This window comes from Podarcis melisellensis (genome assembly GCF_964234715.1).
Source record: "Podarcis melisellensis genome assembly, chromosome: 15".
In the NCBI taxonomy this organism is placed as follows: domain Eukaryota; kingdom Metazoa; phylum Chordata; class Lepidosauria; order Squamata; family Lacertidae; genus Podarcis; species Podarcis melisellensis.
This window is the reverse complement of record NC_138532.1, coordinates 18965491-18984958: the sequence shown is the minus strand read 5'-3', so window position 1 is coordinate 18984958 and position 19468 is coordinate 18965491. Positions and strand designations below refer to the sequence as shown.

Here is a 19468-nt window from a genome sequence, read left to right as displayed (position 1 = left end):
GATTAAAACATTCCTCCGCTTGTTTCCTCTCTTTTCCGGAATAGCCAACATGGAGGGTGTGTTCACTGTGATGGGCTTGAAGCCAGAGACAAGGTATGCCATCCGACTGACTGCCATCAATGGCAAAGGCGCAGGTGAAATCAGTTCTCCCTCCGAGTTCAAGACACAGCCAGTTCGTAAGTAACTCCCTGCTTTTCTGTTCTTCCTTGCTTTTTGCAAATGTCCTTCATTTTCTCCCCCTGCCTCTTTGCAGCCTCCCTTCCATGCATGGATGGCTCCTGTTCCTCTTGCAGGTCTCATTCTGATCTTTCCCAAAACATCTGTCCAGATTTCTCTGATTTCACCAGGTTGTAACATCGACCCACTTCTGTTATTTTCTGTCTTCCAATGGTCTTTTCTGTTTTTGTTCTTCCTCCCACCAAGCTGCGCTCCCAGTGACTGGTTATGGAAATAAGGGGTTTGATTGTTTAGGGGGATAGTGTGGCTTCTCTTTTTTTAACTAGCCCTCACTCCTTTATTGTAGCTTGGCACATGTCATAACAATCTTGTGGGTAAGGGACAGAAAAATGAACCAGCTTTTTTCTTGCACAGCTGGTAGAAGGGTGGAGAAAGGGTAGAAGGGTGATTGTTTTAAAATCTGAACTTCCTCTGTTAAGAAGCATTGGTTGAGTGTTGAGCCAAACTGACAATCCTATTACTTTGCTTGGGCCAACAAGTTGTCGTCATCACCCACCCACCCATGCCTCAATCCATTTCAGCCGACAAACAAATGGCCCAATGAGACGCCAGTGAACAGGGCTATAAGGATAGCAGCGGCCTGCTTCTGTTGTCCATTGGCAACTGCTACTGAGAGGCACACTGTTTCCAACCCTGGCATCATGACATAGTAACCATTAAAAGACTTATCAACTTTCTTGGATTTGTTTTAATTCCATTTTGAAGCCAACCAATAGAGCAGGCATCACTGCTGCTTGTAACCCTGTGCTCTATGAACAACTATATCTTTTGGCCAGTCTTGACTCTTATTATATACTCCGCCTCATTGAATTGTGAGAGACAGAGAAATATTGTTGGAGCACACCTTAAAACTTCCGTCTAACTGGCAGAAGAGTTAAACTCAAGAATCAGGTTACCACAGAGCTGTGTACATGCTTTTGAGCATGCATGTTCCACTGTGGCTCCTATTTTACAGTTCCACATCATTTGTGCACCATATGCTTTGCGGGATGTGGGCAGGATTCAGAGTAAACAAGCGAGAGCTAACTGCAAGTTAATGCTCTGGATTTCGCTGCTCCTCAGAGTGAGGATGGACCTGTATGTCTGTCATACTGAGTTTTCCCATTTTCCAGTTCCTTCCTTCTTTGGAGGGGCAAGTGGAGGAAGCTGAGATGTTTTCGGACTTGTAATAAAAATTAAACCAAGATTGAATGTAACATGATATGGAACAAAATGGGCTTTATATATATGTGGTTGCCCCAGATCTAAGCCCTTTTCCGTTCCCGGTTTCACTCAAGCCTCTACGTAGCCAGCTTGCTCAAGTTTGGATGGGCTTCCTTATATCCCTTTCCCAATTTTCTCCAACCAATGTTCTTCGCGTGTGCCTGGAAATGATCAGCAACAAACCCACACCTCCTTTCCTATGCCTGTTCAGCTCGGTGCTCCTCCTGCTACGTCCAGGGCCTTACAGCAAAGACCAGAGGTCACAGCGACTCTCCCACTCCACCAGTTCCTCCCTCTCTACCTTGGAAGCTAGTTGTGCTCCTTGTCCCCACAAACTATCCAGTGCACAGATAAATGAACATGATTCCCCTCTTGTGCTTCTGTAGCTGCCCAGTTTTTACTCTTCTCTGATAATCTTAACCTGCCTACCTGGAAAATGTCACCCTAATGCAAGGAACGCTCGCTTGTTTTAAATTTCCAGTGCCTTGTTCTATCGCCTCCTTTATTTTCATCTCTGTTACATCTTTTCTTTTTTTGGGGTCTGTGTCTGTCTTTTCTTTTCATCTGTGTTCCAACCATGGGGAAACCGCAGGCACTCCACCGCCACGTAAGTGCTTCTGAATTCCTTCTCCTGGAGTGCTCTTACCCTAACATTGGATGTAGAACTAGCCCTTTTTAACTTAGCATTTCTCTCTTCTTTTCTTTTCTAGTTTTTTTTTTAACCTTCCTTCTTGTGCTTAGAAACAAAGTAGCTGATAAAACTCTTGCATCTCCTAATAACACTGATGCTAGAGTAGCTGTTGTATTTTTCCAGTTAACACTGCCGTTTGTAGAAGTTGGTCAAGAGGTTGACGCCTCCTTCTTTCCCATCTCCAAAGCATGCAGTGTTGTTCGTATCTGCATGTGTGCCTATTTCACTTGCGATGTTGTTGTTTCACACACATACACACCTGGGGTAGGCAATGTTGACGTTCCCAGGCTGTCTCCAGTGGTTTGCTTGCTTTGATACCAGGTGACAAACTCACTTGTAGGAGGTCGATGTTCCCAAAGAAAAGGCTTTTAAAAAATCCTTAGCATACAGGTGAAACTCGGAAAATTAGAAGATCATGGAAAAGTTCATTTATTTCAGTAATTCAACTTAAAAGGTGAAACTAATATATGGGATAGACTCATGACATGCAAAGTGAGATATGTCAAGCCTTTATTTGTTATAATTGTGATGATCATGGCGTACAGCTGATGAAAATCCCAAATTAACAATCTCAGAAAATTAGAATATTAAATGAAATCAGCAAAACAAGGACTGCAAATAGAGCAGTATTGGACTTCTGAGAAGTAGAAGCATGTATATGTACTCAGTACTTGGTTTGGGCCCCTTTTGCATCAATTACTGCCTCAATGTGGCATGGCATGGAATGCTATCTATCAGTCTGTGGCACTGCTGACGTTCTATGGAAGACCAGGATGCTTCAATAGCAGCCTACAGCTCTTCTGCATTGCTCGGTCTCATGTCTTTCATCTTTCTCTTGGCAATCAAGCACAGTAATCCCATGGGCACTGAACCAGGTTTTGGTACCTTTGGCAGTGTGGGCAGGTGCCAAAGTCCTACTGGAAAATGAAGTCAGCATCCCCATAAAGCTTGTCTGCAGAAGGAAGCATGAAGTGCTCCAAAATCTCCTGGTAGACGGCTACGTTGACCCTGGACATAATGAAGCACAAATAAAGGCTTGGCATATCTCGCTTTCACCTTTTAAGTTGAATTACTGAAATAAATGAACTTTTCCACAATATTCTAATTTTCCGAGTTTCACCTGTACACAGTACAGTTAGGGAGTGAAGGATCTTGCACTTTACCAGCCTCTGTTTTATAATTAAAGGGGCTTTAGAGTCCAGAAGAAGAAGAATGAACAGCAGAAGGAGTTCATGGGTAAACAGGGAAGGTTAGCAGAGCCAGACTCTCCTTAATTGTTCCTTTCATGTTAGTTTAGATTTGTGGATAAGCGTTGGAAATGAAAATTGGAAAAGAGCAAACAGCCCTGGCTTGGAGTCTAAAAACAGCCCTGGCTTGGAGTCTAAAATATCTAGAGGGCACCAAGCTGCCCTAAAATGAAATTGTACTGTTGCTGTCACTCCACTGTTAGGTTTAGTGCCAAAAGAATTCACCCACCGCCCCTTCAAAATCTGAAGAAACATGGACACCCATAGATTGGGGTTAGTTCACTTTCCCAAACGGACCAGCCAGATGCTTACAAATCGGGCAACGTCCTTTTTCCATTGTGTGTTCAGTACATTGCCCTTATATATATGGAAGTTCCATTTAGCTTTCATGGATAATAGCCACATATTGTACCTCTGGTGGTGGCCAATCTTACGTGGCTGGTTTATGGACATCCAAATCATGTGGGGTTCAAGCTGTATCCCTCCCAAAGGGTGATCAGATAAATAACTGAGGGTTAAAGGGGGGAGTGTTAAAGCCACTTTGCTCTCAGGCTGGTGGTGAGCAATAAAGTTGCTGTCCAGTGCAGCCATGTCTGAAAATAATGGATCGATAGCAACTCCCTTGCAGCTGACTGAGCAATGCGAAGAAGTTACAGCCAATAATTGGAAGTCAGCATTAGCACAAGAGCTGGGACTGGAGGGCAGTATTTCATGGAGGCTCCAGGGCATTTGTGCAAGTTGTGATGTCAAGGGGTGCGGTTGTGAGAAAACGAGAGTGTTTTTGTAGCTGGCTCACAGAATCACAAGGCTGCAATTGCAACAATTTTGGCTTCAATATTAATCACACACACACACACTCACACTCCCCTACCTGGGCTTAAAAGGGAAAGGGGGGGAAGCTTGCTGTCAAAACAATTCCAGATGGAAACTGTGAAGCAGTCTGCTTCATTACAGAGCTGCTGATTGCGGTTGAGAAAGAGCATAAGGAATGGTGGAGAGATGATGGCATGGATATTTCTTTACTAAATTGTGATTGAGCTGATAACCTTTTGAATTTAATTGCAGGAATGTTGTTACTTAAATGTTGCTGAGGATTTTATTAAGATAGAGTGAGAAAGAAAATATGTTCCGTCACTGCAAGGTCCCCAGATAGCAACACACTACATCAGTGTGAATGATGAACTGTTCTGCTCCATGACTGGTGAACCCTTTTGTCTGCTTGGGCCATACCCATAGAAGTTGTGTCTCACAGGCCAGATTTGACAGGAGGAGGGGCTGCCCCACCTGCCAAAATCACTTGCGCTTTGCAAGTCTCCACACACTTTTAAGCCTCTGAGATTGGGGACTTAAAGGGAGAAGGAGGAGTTTGCTAAAGGCTTTGTGAGTTTCCTCCTTCCCTCTTTAAGTCCCCTATCTTGGAGGCTTAAATGGGGAATGGGGAGGATGCTCACAAAGTCTTTTACAAGTCTGTCTGTCCCTCTTAAGCCCTCAGGATTGGAGACTTAAAGGGGGAGGGGTACACTTGCAAAAGGCTTTAAGACAGACCTTTATTCCCATTTGAGCATCCAGAGGCTCAAACAGGGGTGCAGCAGCTATCTTAAATCCCTTGCCTTTTTGAAGTAGCCCACATGCAGAAGCTGCTTCAAAGGGTGCTTCTGCACAGGGCTTTAATCTCTGTTTAGCTGATGAATGGCAATTAAATCATTCTGCCTGGGAACTGGATCACACAACCAATTAAACCCTGTCCTACTATGCATCAGCTGACGTAATCAGTAACTTCAGTTGATGGGCAGGTGGGTGGGGTTTGTAGGAGAAAGCTTTGTGGCCCAAATTGGATCCTTTGGTGGGCTAATATTGGCCTGTGAACCATGCTCACTTCTTCAAAAATTACCGCATTTTTTGCTCTATAAGACTCACTTTTTCCCTCCTAAAAAGTAAGGGGAAATGTGTGTGCGTCTTATGGAGCGAATGCAGGCTGCACAGCTATCCGAGAAGCCAGAATAGCAAGAGGGATCGCTGCTTTTGCTGCACAGCGATCTCTCTTGTTGTTCTGGCTTCTGAGATTCAGAATATTTTTTTTCTTGTTTTCCTCCTCCAAAAACTTGGTGTGTCTTATGTCTGGTGCGTCTTATAGAGCGAAAAATACGATGGATGGGGGTGGGACGTGTTAGGTTTAGGAGCACCTTGAGTTGCACTCCTTTTGCATATATTAGCTCCTTACACCCACCCTGTGAAGTAGACTGGCATTGCCATTGCGTACTACTGGCAGGCAGTGAGCATTTGCCAATGACATCTTTGCTGAGTCAGATGAGCCTTGCATCAGAAGCCTTCCAACTCAGTCTCGTAACCACTCTGCTCACCCATTTCTCCCCTGTCGGCAAGTCCAGCTGTAACAAAAACCCACAGTTCTTGCTCTTCAGCTTGCCTAGTCCTCTTCTGTTTGTCAGAGGACAGAGCAACCCTGGGAAAGCTCTGCTATGGGAACATCTACACAGTCAGGTAGTTCTGATATTATAGAGGTGACTGATTTCCGTGGAATGAGAGCCTCTTTAAAAAAAAAAAAAAATTCCACAGCTCTCTTCAGCGCTATAACTGTTCTCAGTAAGTGAGGCATTAAAAAGTACTTTATGGGTTTCTTAACCTGCAGTAATGTTATGCAGTGATGGCCATAAATGAGCAGGTGTTGTGTTTGGAAGAGAGTATTGGGCAACGGCCAAAATGGATACCACCACAACACACACACACACACACACACACACACACACACACACACACACGTAAAAAAGAATATTGAGGGGGGAACCCTCAGGAATCCACCCACTCCATACAAAACACAGAGACAACTGAGTATACTTTGTGGGCACAAAATACTGACCTGACTGTTAGAGTGGGGCAGCAGGGAGATGAAATGGAGTTACTGGAAGTCCAAACTGGAGCTTTCATCTCTACACCACAGTATTTTGTTGCAGACACACCCACCCTAAATTTCTGTAGACATGCAACAGTCTTTGCATGTTTGTTTTCTGAAGGCTTCATACTACAGCCAAATTTGGGTTGGTCTAAGGAGTTCCCTCCAACCTCTGGAATGGAGCTGATGTGACTCCTGCTTTTCCAAAGGGGCAGACAAGGAATTCCCACCTCTGAAGAGTGCAAAACTATTGGAGTATTCAATCAACATTTTCCCAATATTCTGTTTATTTATTACATTTCCCCCCCTTCCATGGAGTTCAGGACCTTGTTCGCTTCTCCCCCAACTTTCCTTTCTGTTTTATCCTCACAGCTATCCTCTGAAGCAACTCTAGACATACTTCTGAACTATGAAATTAAAGTAATGTCTAGTTTGACCCTGAGATAGGTTCGTCTGAAGGACAGGAACTGCCCCAAGATCACCCAGGGAACTTCCGGGATCTCCTCAGCCCAATGGCTCTCCTTATTTTATAAATCCTTGGCGTAAATGTTCTTCAGCCCTTGCCTTTTTGTCCTCAGGCTCTCTTTCCCCCCTTCCCCGCCTTTTTATTTTCCTTCATAATTTATCTTCACACCAGGCTTCACCTTTACATGTCCGATCTATCCTTCGTGTTTCCATAGCAACCCAGCATCCTACTGAATCTGAAAACACAGAGCCAGCCCGTGAGTAGCAGAAAGGCTTTCCTCCCCTCTTTCCCTTCTCTCGCCCACACCCCTCAGACACGTTTACAAAACAGAATGGTGTGCGATAGAGTGCACGGCCATGAGCCATTAATGCCCTGCCCTACTATGTGATGGGCACACTCCAGCATGAATGGATGTGAGTAAGAAAAGACCTGGCACCCTCATCCCTGCACAGTCCCCTTCCCCCAGATTGTGTTGCAGAGTGGAGATACGCTGGTGTTTTGCCATCTATGTGTTTAACGTTGTCGGGAATTAACACCTATTTCATCTGAATATTTAGACGGGCTTCCCCTTTAACTCCCTCTTTCTTAACATCCTGTTGATCTTGCTCCCTCATTTTAGAGGTGAAAAACTATATTAGGCTTAATTAAAACAGAGCAGGGTAAATTTAAGAAGCCTTCAAAAAGGAAATAAAATGCCCAACAAGATCTGATGCTTCTCCGAGCCCCTGAAGCCTACAGCTGTGACCTTGTGTGTGATTATCCAAAATTTCTCTCTATTTGATGACATGGAACCCTCAATTAAAAACTGCCCCAGTCTACTGGCAGGTCCCAGTGGAAGAGCATCCAATATTGACATTGGATTTAGCCTGGCTATTATCTATTCTTTATTAACAAAGGATAACGTCTTGACAGTTGCATGGAAACAGCAAGTTCTTTTCTTGGATTTTGCCCTTCTCATATTCTATTAAGCCTCAAAACGCATCATGACCAATTTATGAAAATGGCCACTGAAGGAGATTCAAATACAATTCCAGTTTCTTGCTGGAAGTTGCATTCCATGGTTTGTAAATTAGCATTCCTCGGAGGGAGTTGCGGGAAAACAGGACGTGGCATGGAATGTGGTTCCTCTAAATTATTTAAACATCTACAGCAAATACATCCTTTGGATTTAAAGGGATGAAGTGGTTGCATTTGATAAAATGTACACCTGTTAAAAACCTCTGCCTTGTGACATCTTTGAGGTGAGCATGACTAACTGCATAATAATTCTGAGCTTGATTTCGGTTCCAGTTAACACACAATTTGCCGCTGGGTGTCTTTGCAGACACAGTGGGTTTGCTTACAGTTTATCCACGTGTCCCAAAATTAGAATGTTTAACATCTGCACAGTTTGCTTTTTTCATGGCTTGAAGAGGAGGTGGGACATATTGATCTCACCAGAGTTTTACATCATGGTTCCATATAACTGTGTGGAATACCTTGTCATCTCCCACAGAACAGATTTCGTAATAGCCTACTCTTCCAGGGAACTGTGCACAGAACCCCAGTTGCCCCACTGCCTTCAGAGCAGGTGGGGCTTCATATTGTAAAGAAGCCTTGGCCTTCTATAGAGTTTTTTTTGCTTTGTATTTTCCCCAGAATAGCTTAAATACTTGAGTCTTGTGAATATAGGTTTGTCCTTCTTAGTGGGAAGCAGGGAAAGTTCCAGTTCTGCAGCTGTAAGGAGGTGGTCTTTACATATTGGGAAAGAAGAGGTGGGAGGGAAGCCGCTTCACCAATCTTTAAAATGCATTGATTTGGGGTTTGGATCAGGACAAGTGTGCCTATCCCCAAATGAGCACCATCTTAAAGCTTTACTGCACTAAAATCAACATACCTTTTTTAACTATTTCAGTATGTAGTCACAGGGATACAGAACCCGTTGCTCAGACATCATTGAACTCCGGGTTCCAACATTCTTGACGAGTGGCCATTCTCATTTTTCTAGTCTTAAGTACAACTTTTCACATTGGTTGGTTGGTTATAAATCCCAATGAAAATTCATCAGCATTTTAGGGCATTTTAGGGCATATTTCTACCAATATACATATTTTTGCAAGCAATTTCTTCTCATATGCATTTATGCGCATTATTTTCACCAACATATGCATTTTTATGTGCACTTTCCCCTTGCATACAAATTTTGGGATTGGTAACTGCATCCCAAAAATCAGAGAAGGGCAAATTTTGTAGGATAGCTACGTTTCTGTTTGCATATAGTTTGGGGATGTGTGAATTGGGTACAGGTATCCATTAAAATGTACATGAAACTGAATTACTCCCCCATTACTGCTATGATATATTTCATTAGGCATGCATTGGACAAACATGTATTCACAAGACTTCATTTTCTTACTACCCTCATTTCAAAAGGGACTTAGGACAATTTTCAACATAAGTAACTTATTTTAAGATGCTAAAAAACTTACTTTTTGCCATTCCTGTCCAAACAAAATGGTGTTGGACTAAAGACAAAGATGGTCTTCTTCCAGGAATGATTTCTTTATTTGGAGTGGAGTGGAGAGGGGTAATAAGTCTTCAAACTCAAGGCTTGTCCACAGTTCTGCTTGACCTGCTAATGTTTACTGCTGAATCAGAACAAACGTAAATCAGTTTTTCTGCCTAATGACGTTTGTTCCAATTCAGTGATAAACAGCAGGTTTTCCTGGTGAAAGTGGTGGGACAAACAAAAAACTGCTTGGATTCATGTCTGGAAAGCACAGGGCAAGCAGAATACCTCTCAGACCCAAGCTTTCTAGGGACAAGAGGAAGTGTGGAAGAGCCCTAAATCTTTGTTCAGTCAGTGATCTTATCTCTTCACTTTTACCACTGTGTGAGCCCAAAGGTATGAAAAGGGTATTTAGATCCACAATTAAACTTTTTTTCAAAAAAAAAGTTTATTTGGCATCTATTAGTAACTGCTTGCATGCTTGTTGAACAATTTTTTTGGGAAAAGTCACCGCCAACAGTGAAAGAATGGTTAACAAAAACGTGGAAGGGTAACAACAATGTATAGACTTCTGGAATTGATTAGAGTGAAAGAAGTCAGAAAAGACAGAAAAGAACTTTAAGATAAATTGAACCTGCTTATTGAATTTCTGTAGTATAAATTTAACTTACTTATGGAGTAATACAATAGTTTTTCTACGTGGTTAAATATTAAATGTCATATATATTTATTATATGTAGGTATCTGCAATTTATGTCATTATTGTGAATATAAAGAAATATGAGATTTAACAAAAGTTTGGGCAGGAAAGCAAGAATGCAGATCCCCAAAAGGAAAGGGGGGGAGGGAGAAAAGGAAATTGATTCATTTATTTCTGGGGCATTGTAATGAATGAATGAAGTGCTTGTATTTACAGTATAAAGCCTTTGGCTGGACTTAACCGTCATGGGGTCCTTTACCTTTTTACCTTATAAAGTCACTGCAGAGCTTCTGTGCTTGAGTGGCTCAAGTATAAAGAATTTAAAAATAAAACAATAGTTTAGTAAACATCTTTTGTTAAAGGGTGTCTCATCTCAACTGTCACCCCACATGAGATGCTGGTCGGTTGAAACTTGAGAACTATGTCAGCAAGCTCCCTACTGGCTCCCCAGATCGCCAGATCTGCCTGGGTTAACAATCTCAACATTCTTGACATTACCAAGCTCGGATTTTGGAACGGTCTTTCCATACTGCTGTCATGTGTTTATGGTAGTTCATCCCTATCACCAGTCTAGCCACAGCATTCTGTGCCAGCTGAGCCTTCCTGTCTAGACCCAGGGGCAGCCCCAAATAGAGAGCGTTGCAGTCCTGCAGAAGTCCTGACATTACCAGTGCATGGACTTCTATGGTCAGGTTGTCCTTATATTGGAAAAGCTGCAGTTGGCATACCAGTTGAAACTGATAAAAAGCACTCAAGGCCATCCAGACCACCTGTGCCTCAAGTTGAAGAGGGTTCCAGGAGTCCCTCCAAATGATGTACCTGCTTATTCAAAGAAAGTTAAGTGGTGATCAGGGCAAGCAGCTTGTTCATCTTCCAGATCAAGGAATGATCAACTCACAAAGCCTCTGTCTTCCTAGGATTCAGGTGACATTCATTGGCCCACATCCAGACATTGAATCACCGAAGGTCGCTTGCCCCAGAACTCCCAATGACCATTCAAGATGGCTTGTTATAGATGTTGAGTAGCACTAATAGTGCCCTGCAGGATCCCATAACATACTTGCCATGAGCCTGAAGAGGACTCTCTTAATGATCCCTGGTTGTGATCCTGCAAGTAGGAATGGAATTACCGTAGCACAGTGTCCCTGGTGCCCTTCCCACAGAGCCAGATACTATGGTCAGTGATATTGAAAGCCACAGAGAAGTCTCTGTCCTGGTAAAGGTCATCCATCAGAGTGGCCTGAACCCATATAGAAATTCCCATTTGACCTCCGTCTGAGATGTAATCAAAGCACATTGGATACTCACCATTCTGCCGAGTGCCATTTTCAATACTAGTCCAATATATTTTGGCACCTCAGATTTAAAACTCGGATGTCTAAAGCCCGAGGAGTTGAAGCCCCTTGAAATATAAGGAACCCATGAGTTGCCGGCTGAAGGGGCCACCCCCTCGCAGTAGAAGCAGCCTTGAACAGTTCAAAAAGTATTGCTAGATGAAAGAGAGAGAGAGAGAAAGGAAAGGAAAGAGTGGGGGCCTTTTTCAAGGTAATCCTTGTGGACCTTCTACAGCTTGCTTGAACTTGTGTCATTTTTTCTTTTCTTTAGCGGTTTATTGCTCTGTCCCAGCTTCTGCCAACCAAGCAGTTTGAAAGCATACCAGTGCAAGTAGATAAATAGGTACTGCTGTGGCAGGAAGGTAAACTTCGTTTCCATGCACTCTGGCACTCGTCACGGTCCTCCATGCGCCAGAAGCGGTTTAGTCATGCTAGCCACATGACCTGGAGAGCTGTCTGCAGACTAACACTGGCTCCCTCGGCCTGAAAGTGAGATGAGCGCCACAACACCAGAGTTGTCTTTGACAGGACTTAACCATCCAGGGGTCCTTTACCTTTACCTTTTTACCTTTACTATTTCACAGAGAATGAAATGCAAAGAGGTGATGGATTATAGATAATACCAAATCTCTATGAAGGCACATGGCTTCTCATCTTGAGTAGCAATGTGTAATGTCTGTTGAGTGAGAAGATATTAAACATTTTCTACATTTCCATTTCCACCAAACCTGTTCAAACACAGTGCTTGTGTTACAAAAGCTTAAGTTGGATTGGTGTTTGTTTTTAAACATCTGCCCTATGAACATCACCTTTTTGAATGCCTGCAAAATGTGACAGCCCTTTAGATATTTGAAGATGTCTATCATATCTCCTCTCATTTTCCCCTTATCCAGGCTAAACATACTAATTCCCTCATCCATTCTTCATAATGCTTGGTTTCCAGATCCCTGATCATCTTGGTTGTCCTTCTTTTGCACATGTTCCAGCTTCTCAATATCCTTCTTAAATTGTGTCCGGAACTGGACACAGTACTCCAGGTGTGGTCTGATCAAGGCAGAATAGAGCAGTACTATTATTTCCTTTGACCTGCACACTATACTTCTGTTGATGCAGCTTAGAATAGCATTAACTTTTTTGCTGCTGCACCACATTGTTGACTCATGTTAAGCTTGTGGTCTACTAAGACCCCTAGATCCTTTTCACATGTACTACTGGTAAGCCAGGTGTCCCTCACCTTATATTTATGCAGCTGGTCACTGCTGCCTAAGTGTCAAACCTTACATTTGTCCCAATTGAGATTCATTTTGTTAGTTTGGGCCCAGTTCTCCAACCAGTTAAGGTCATATTGAATCCCAATTCTGTCTTCTGTGGAATCAGCTACCCCTCCCAGTTTGGTGTCATCTACAATTTAAATGAGAATCCCTCAATTTCTTCATCCAAGTTGTTTATAAAGAAGTTGAACTATAACGGGCCCAGGACAGAACCCCATAGCTCCCCACACGTCACAAGGAACCATTAGTTGAGTACCTTGGAGAGCTTCTGCTAGTCAGTGTAGAGTGACAGTACTGACCTAGGTGGACCTATGATCTCACAGCTTTAATTCAGTGTATTACTTTCTGTTGCCTGCCCCAATTCTTCAGAAAGAGGCATGCTATACATCTGAATCAATAAGCATTAACATGATAGAGAGAGAGGCATGGGCGTAGCCAGGATTTTTGTTTGGGGGGGCAGGACTTTTGTTAGGGGGATAAGAACCAACATGATAGGTCAGTTAGTTAAGTATTTCTATTTTTTTACTTGATGTGGCAGCTCCCTCCCCCCCCCCGGCTACGCCCATGGAGAGAGCCAGATTCATCACAGTGCCCAAGAACTCATGCAGCTGTTTCACTACGCAGCTGGCTTGCAAATCAGCCAGGATGTTCAGCTTGCACAACAAATGCATTCCAGATCTTTTGGTTGCCATATGATCTGAACTGACCAGTGAGCTTGCTCATGTGGTGAAATGGTTATGTGACACACACACTTCAGGATTTTGTTCAACCCCCTCAGACTCTTCCTGTGTTAATTTGGCTTTTTCAGCTGGTCCTCAGCCAGCTTGTGCCGCAGACATGGACCTCATCTGAGCGTGTGGTGTTTCTAAGCAACCTGTATTTATCTTACTCTCCTTACCTGGCTGTATCCACGGCAGCGCTCCTCAGACAAAGACTAATTTAATTGTGTTTTCTCTCTCTCCTTACCAAGAGATGTGTAGGTGGGTTTGTTTGTTTGCTTGTTTTGCTTTTCTGTCCCTACAGGGAGGAGATTTCATCAATAGGAGACAGCAAGTTCCATTTGCAATAAATCCAAGAAGCTAACTTTTCTTTCCACAGTCTTCCTTCATGTGGGCGAGCTGTTTCTAAATAACACTGCTTTTCCCTCCTTTCTGTTTTGTGTTCCTCCTTAGTGGTGTTATGGATGCCAGTTTGATTTCTATGAGAAAGGTTTCTCTTGTCTCAATATATATTATTTTGTTTCTCTTCTTGACTTTAGTATTAATTAATATGCAACCCCCAGTGTTGCCTAACCAACCAGATCTCTTGCTGTAGTAACTCAGTGTTTTCTCCTGTTTGATAATAATCTTGTGTTTGCAGGTTGGTGGGTGTTTTTTTGTTTTTGTTTTACTGTCTCCCCCAGTGTTTCAGTGGAGTGGCTAATTTAATTTTGTTTAGACTTTAATTTAATCTATGAATGTTGTTGATTCTTTTTGCCCATTGTTTACATCAGTTTTTAAATTTTTTTTGTATTTTTCATGTGACCTCCTCCACTTTCCTTTCAACCAAATCATGTGCGTGCGTATCATGTGACTTTGTCATGTGGCTTGCATGGTGCTGCTGATGTCGTCCACGCTGGTGAACAGAAGGTAAAAATTAAAACAACAACAAAACACAGCTTTGTTCTGATTGGTTGACAAGTTCTGCACAGGACAATATATATACATATATATATATTTATATATATCCAAAAATACACTTTCCGCTCAGGAACTTCTAAATTTCCATTACTCAGAAATTTTCTTCTATAACCTTTTATTATTTTTACAGCTTTGTTCAACACCTTCTCTCTGCATGCAAAACCAACTAAAGTCCATCATGCCGTCCTTTTACTGAGCTGGCAAGATAGCACAGCAGTCAGAAAGCTGGGCTGCATCATATGCTTCCATTGATGGAAAGAGCCTATTTTGCATGTGACCTTTTTAGTGCACTTCTAAGCTTATTTTTATTTTATTAATTCAATTTATATACTGCCCTTTACTCTAAGATCCCAGAGTAGTGCACAACGTTAAGAACATAATTTGCACAGCAAAATAATAAAAACAGAATACACAAAATACAGCGTAAGAATAGAATAATCATAATAGTCCACCCACCACCCATTTATCAGGTCTTATTTAATGGCTATTATTTAATGGCCGAAGGCCTGAGTAAAGAGAAATGTTTTGCCTGGTGCCTCTACTGGGAGACCAAGGAACATAGATTTGATGTAGATAGATATTACTTAATGCTGCCACTTTGCTAAATTGCCCCTACCACATAAATCTCCCGCTCTGTCACAAGAGACTAGGGCCCTGCGGGACTTGACATCTTTCCGCAGGGCCTGCAAGACAGAGCTGTTCCACCAGGCCTTTGGTCAGGGCGCAGCCTGACTCCCTCCTTTGGCAATCCTCACAGAACTTCTAGCCCAATGGTTGCCATTAATTTGATTGGAATTAATTTTATAATGAAATGATTTTAGAATGTTTTATCGTTTTACTGTTGTTAGCCGCTCTGAGCTCGGCTTTGGCTGGGGAGGATGGGATATAAATAAAATTTTTATTATTATTATTATTATTATTATTATTATTATTATTATTATTATTATGTGGGAGACCTTGGACACACAGTTACACTCCCCTGAGTTGCTGCTTTGATTCAAAGCCTCCAGTCAGTTCTACAGAGTAGATATAGGCACTGTGCTTCAAAACTGCAACCCAGGGTCATTTTTACCTCCTTCCCCCACTATGCTTAAGCAGAGCATGTCATAATATGGAGAGAAGGGAGACTGCAGACCGACATGTCTGACAGTGCAATCAGCTTCCCTGTGTTGAGTAAGCATCATCTCTAGTGCTGGCCAGGCATCCAAGGGGTCTTGGATGTGACCATAGGATTCAGTTGTTCATAATTTCCCCCCTAAGAGCACCTTAATCAATTAGCATAAATAAGAAGACGGAGGGGAAAAACTGCTTAGAAATTCATTCCCATTGTGGAAAGAATTCAGAGGATGATTGTGTACGCGTATGTATTGTTTATCTGTGTGCACATACACACACACAGAGACGCATATAGGCAAAACCAAGCAACAAGCTTTTTGCCTGGCACATAATAATCCATGCAGTAGAAATAACGCCATGGCATCTGGCATCTTGTGGCCTCCGCCTGCTTCTCTACTAGTTGAGCATATTTTGCAAGCCAGGAAGGGACTTTCACACCAGTACTAAAGCCATATTGAAGATACACCTAGAGGTTTTCTCCATAATCTGGAAGCAAATGATTTGGCCCTTGCGACATAAGGAAATATCTTTACTTTCCTTCCACTCTAAGAGCCGATGGCAGCAACAAAGGAATGGATTTCCTAGAGCGATTCTTGCAATCTCACTTTTAACACTCCATGTGCACCATTCAAGGAGAGAGGAACAACCCCTGCATTTGTGCTTCCCAGGAGATAGATCATTTAGAAAACCCACCAAAGAGTTGAGCATTTCACCTTGTTTGACTCTCACGTCTTGGATTTTTCCTCCCCTGTACTGTGGGAAGCATTTAGGCAGGGGTAAGCCAGGAAAACTAACCCCAGTAACCCATCAGATGTTGCATGCATGGAGACAAGCCACTGGCCCTTTCTCCCTCTCCTTCCACAGATGTTTGGGCGACATCCACATGGAACTAACATCTAGCCATCTTGATTTTGCACAACCTTTCACCCCCCCCTACACACCTGTGTCATTTATTTGTGAATTAACTTTAACCCACTCCCCCTTTCTTTTTCTTTTCCCACCTCATGTATCTCTCCACTTGTGATGGGCACCAGTAATGGTTAGAAACTGTGGCAAACATTTTTGTCACAATTTTTCACCCATTTTACACAGTGGCCAAGGGAAAGAATTGGTGAAGTTGGGTGGCAAGAGATGAGAAGGGAAAAGGATGTTCACGTTCAGTGGAGATGGCCAAGGCTGGAGATGGAGATGGCCAAGTATGAACTATGTACCAGGTTGCAGAAGGCTGATTTTGTGGAGGAGTCCTTCCACTTTTACTTAACTGAAGTAAGGAGGCAATTGATTTTACTGCCAAAAACTCACCACCACCCTTTTTGGGGTATGTTTTGTCTGAAGTAGAGAAGGTCAAGGAAGACATGGAAATTGGAGCAGACTTATTTTCTGTTGCTCCAGAAGACATGACTAGAATCAGTGTGTGGAGATTGCAAGGAGGCAGATTTCAGCGCTATGTTAGAAGGAAGTTCCTACTTGACAGTGACAAACTGCCTCTGGAGGATTGCTGGAGATACTCAGTTAAACACATGCTGGATGACCGCTTCTCATGAGCACTTTTAAGTTGCACCCTGTCTTGCAGATCCTGCTTTGAGCTTTGACTCACCAAGGTTCAAAGTCCCAAATGTAGTGATTCTGATTATCTGTTTTTACCACTCTCCCTCCAAAGATCTCAGGTTGGAGTGCAGAGTCTATTCTCTCCTTTTTATTCTCATAACAACCCTGTGAATTAGATTGGACTTGGAAATGGTGACTGGTCCAAAGAGGGCACTGGAACCCAGATCTCCCTGATTTGAGTCCAACACTCTAATCACTACACCACTTAAAGTCCTTACTCTAAAAATGGTTTGTCTTTTCCTGCAGTCTTTTAGGATTTCTTTTGAAGTCTAAAGCCCGTATCCACCTCTGCCAGTTTTGACAAGGCAGCCATGTAGGCAGAGGCAATCTGCATCAGCTGTGCCACATTTTATGCAGCTGCTGCTGTATTCATTGAGGTCACAGCTACAAATGTATTTGTTGAGGTCACAGCTACAAATGGTCTCCTATCCAGTTTCAGATAAAAGCAAATGATTAATCGCCTGTCCTAATGTACCTAGCTGACTGCATGCCATTGCAACAAAAGGAAGCCTTTTGACTTCAACCCTGAATATTCACTTAACTATATTATCCTAAAGCATAAAAGCCCCACAGCAATTTGTTTATTTATAAGATTGTCTATATACCACTTTTTGGTTCCCAGAAGAGGGCCCCCAAAGCATTTTACAATAAAAAACTGAAATATAATACTACCAGCTTTAAAAATATTAAATCCAAGAGCAGTATAGGACAACCACAGTTTGATTCGTAGGGGGGATAAAAGCTTCAAACCTAAAAGCTAGGTGGGAAAAATAACTTTAAAAATCTTGACAGTTCACCTAAATTTGGAGGAAGAGGCCAACCACATCTCTTTGGGGTAGAGTGCCCCAGCCTGTCTGGAACTATGAGCAGAAGTACCTCACACCTCAAGAGTCTACTGCAGGATCCATTTGTGTTCCTAGAAGTTAACAGCCAACAGAATAAACTCTGAAGGCACTGTGTAAATGGGCTTCCCTTTACCCTCCCAGCTGTCATCTTGGCTTCCCAGCTCCTTTCTCTTTTCAGTTTCACGCGCATGTTCTGAGCATGATCTTTTGTATGAACTTTTTAATAACAAGACTTCTTTTTCTCTTCAGCTAGTGGCACTTGAGAGTTATGCTAAGATTATCGGTTGGTTCGGACAGAATATTCTTACTAAGGCTCAGCCAAACTTTTGAACTATTTAAAGCTTGACCTTAATTGTGTGGGAGTGGGGCAGCCTTTTTGGCCAAGCCCCTGTACTAATGTACTAAACATGTGAACTGTTATTTGTTTTTGCTGAAGCATCATAGTGCTAATCTACATGAGTGTTTATGCCTGGATAATTATCATTTTTTTCCCCTTTTTACAGCTTGGTGATGTGATTAAGCCAAAAATTCTGGCCAAATTGTGTGCTTTGGGTTAAAAACACCAAACACAATAAGGATGTGCCATATTGATGCCTAAACATTTCCTGCCATGAATCCACCCTCACTCACATTTATTCCTACTCTGAAATGAGTGCAGCTCAGGTTTTTACACTATACGCTTATAAGTGCTAGCTATATTGAGAGCATGTTCCAGCAGGAGACCGTAAGGTCCCTTCAGGGTAACAAATGGGCATGCATATATGACTAACAAAAAACATACTCTCATTCACAATGTAAAATGGAATTATCCAAACTCATTTCATGCATTTATGCAGAAGTAAGTTCCGCTGAGCTCTAGCACATAGATGGGGAACCTATCCACACACCCCCATCTTGTTGGACTTCCATTCTCATCAGCCGTAGCCAACATGCCCAGTAGTAAGGGATGATGGGAGTTGCAGTCCTACAACATCTGAACTATAACTTCTGGGAGGCTGCAGCCAGAGGGTTGTGCCAGTGCAGCAAGTGTGACTGAAGAATGTGAGGTGTCCAAGCCAGCAAGCACTACCCACTACCCCCCAACTGAACCAGCTATAGCCTGAGAGAACTGTTGAGTCAGGGGCCACTAGAGACCTCTGTGTCTTAAGACAGAGGCAAGGAAGGCCATGAAGCCTAGGGTGCCCTCAGTCAGAGTGAGAGAGGATCTCTGCTGCTCTATATTGATGCCATTTATTCATTTTAGTATTTTAAAATTGTGAACCACTTTGGGTTCTTTGGCAGAAAGGCAGTATTTAAGGCAGTAAATAAAAAAATAAGCCAGAATGACCCATAGGTTCCCCATCCCTGCTGTAGATTGTAGCTGTGTCTGCACCCCTTGTTCAGAGCATGGGTATGGTGCCGGTGTTTGGGGTGCAACTAGCTGGTGCAACCCTGTTCACACGTTTACTGAATGCTTGAGTGCTCTTGTTTGAAGAAGATGGTTGACATACACCTGTTCCAGATTTGAATGGGTCTACTCCAAGCATGGGGATGCGGGTGGCGCTGTGGGTTAAACCAAAGAGCCTAGGACTTGCTGGATCAGAAGACTGGCAGTTTGAATCCCTGCAACAGGGTGAGCTCCTGTTGCTTGGTCCCAGCTCCTGCCAACCTAGCAGTTCGAAAGCCCATCAAAGTG

General features: G+C 42.8%; 1 protein-coding gene across 8 annotated transcripts in view; it reads left to right on the top strand.

The window, feature by feature from the left end:
- The window catches only part of NCAM1 (neural cell adhesion molecule 1), a 220744-nt gene that overhangs the window by 167132 nt on the left and 34144 nt on the right, over window positions 1-19468 (top strand). For 4 of the 8 annotated variants that reach the window (XM_081889758.1, XM_081889757.1, XM_081889761.1 and 1 more), the window contains 3 exons: window positions 45-176; window positions 2033-2047; window positions 6967-7008. In XM_081889758.1, the coding sequence (XP_081745884.1) occupies window positions 45-176; window positions 2033-2047; window positions 6967-7008 (189 nt within the window). The remainder of the gene's footprint in view (window positions 1-44; window positions 177-2032; window positions 2048-6966; window positions 7009-19468) is intronic. The other 4 variants (XM_081889759.1, XM_081889760.1, XM_081889762.1 and 1 more) reach the window with 1 other exon arrangement.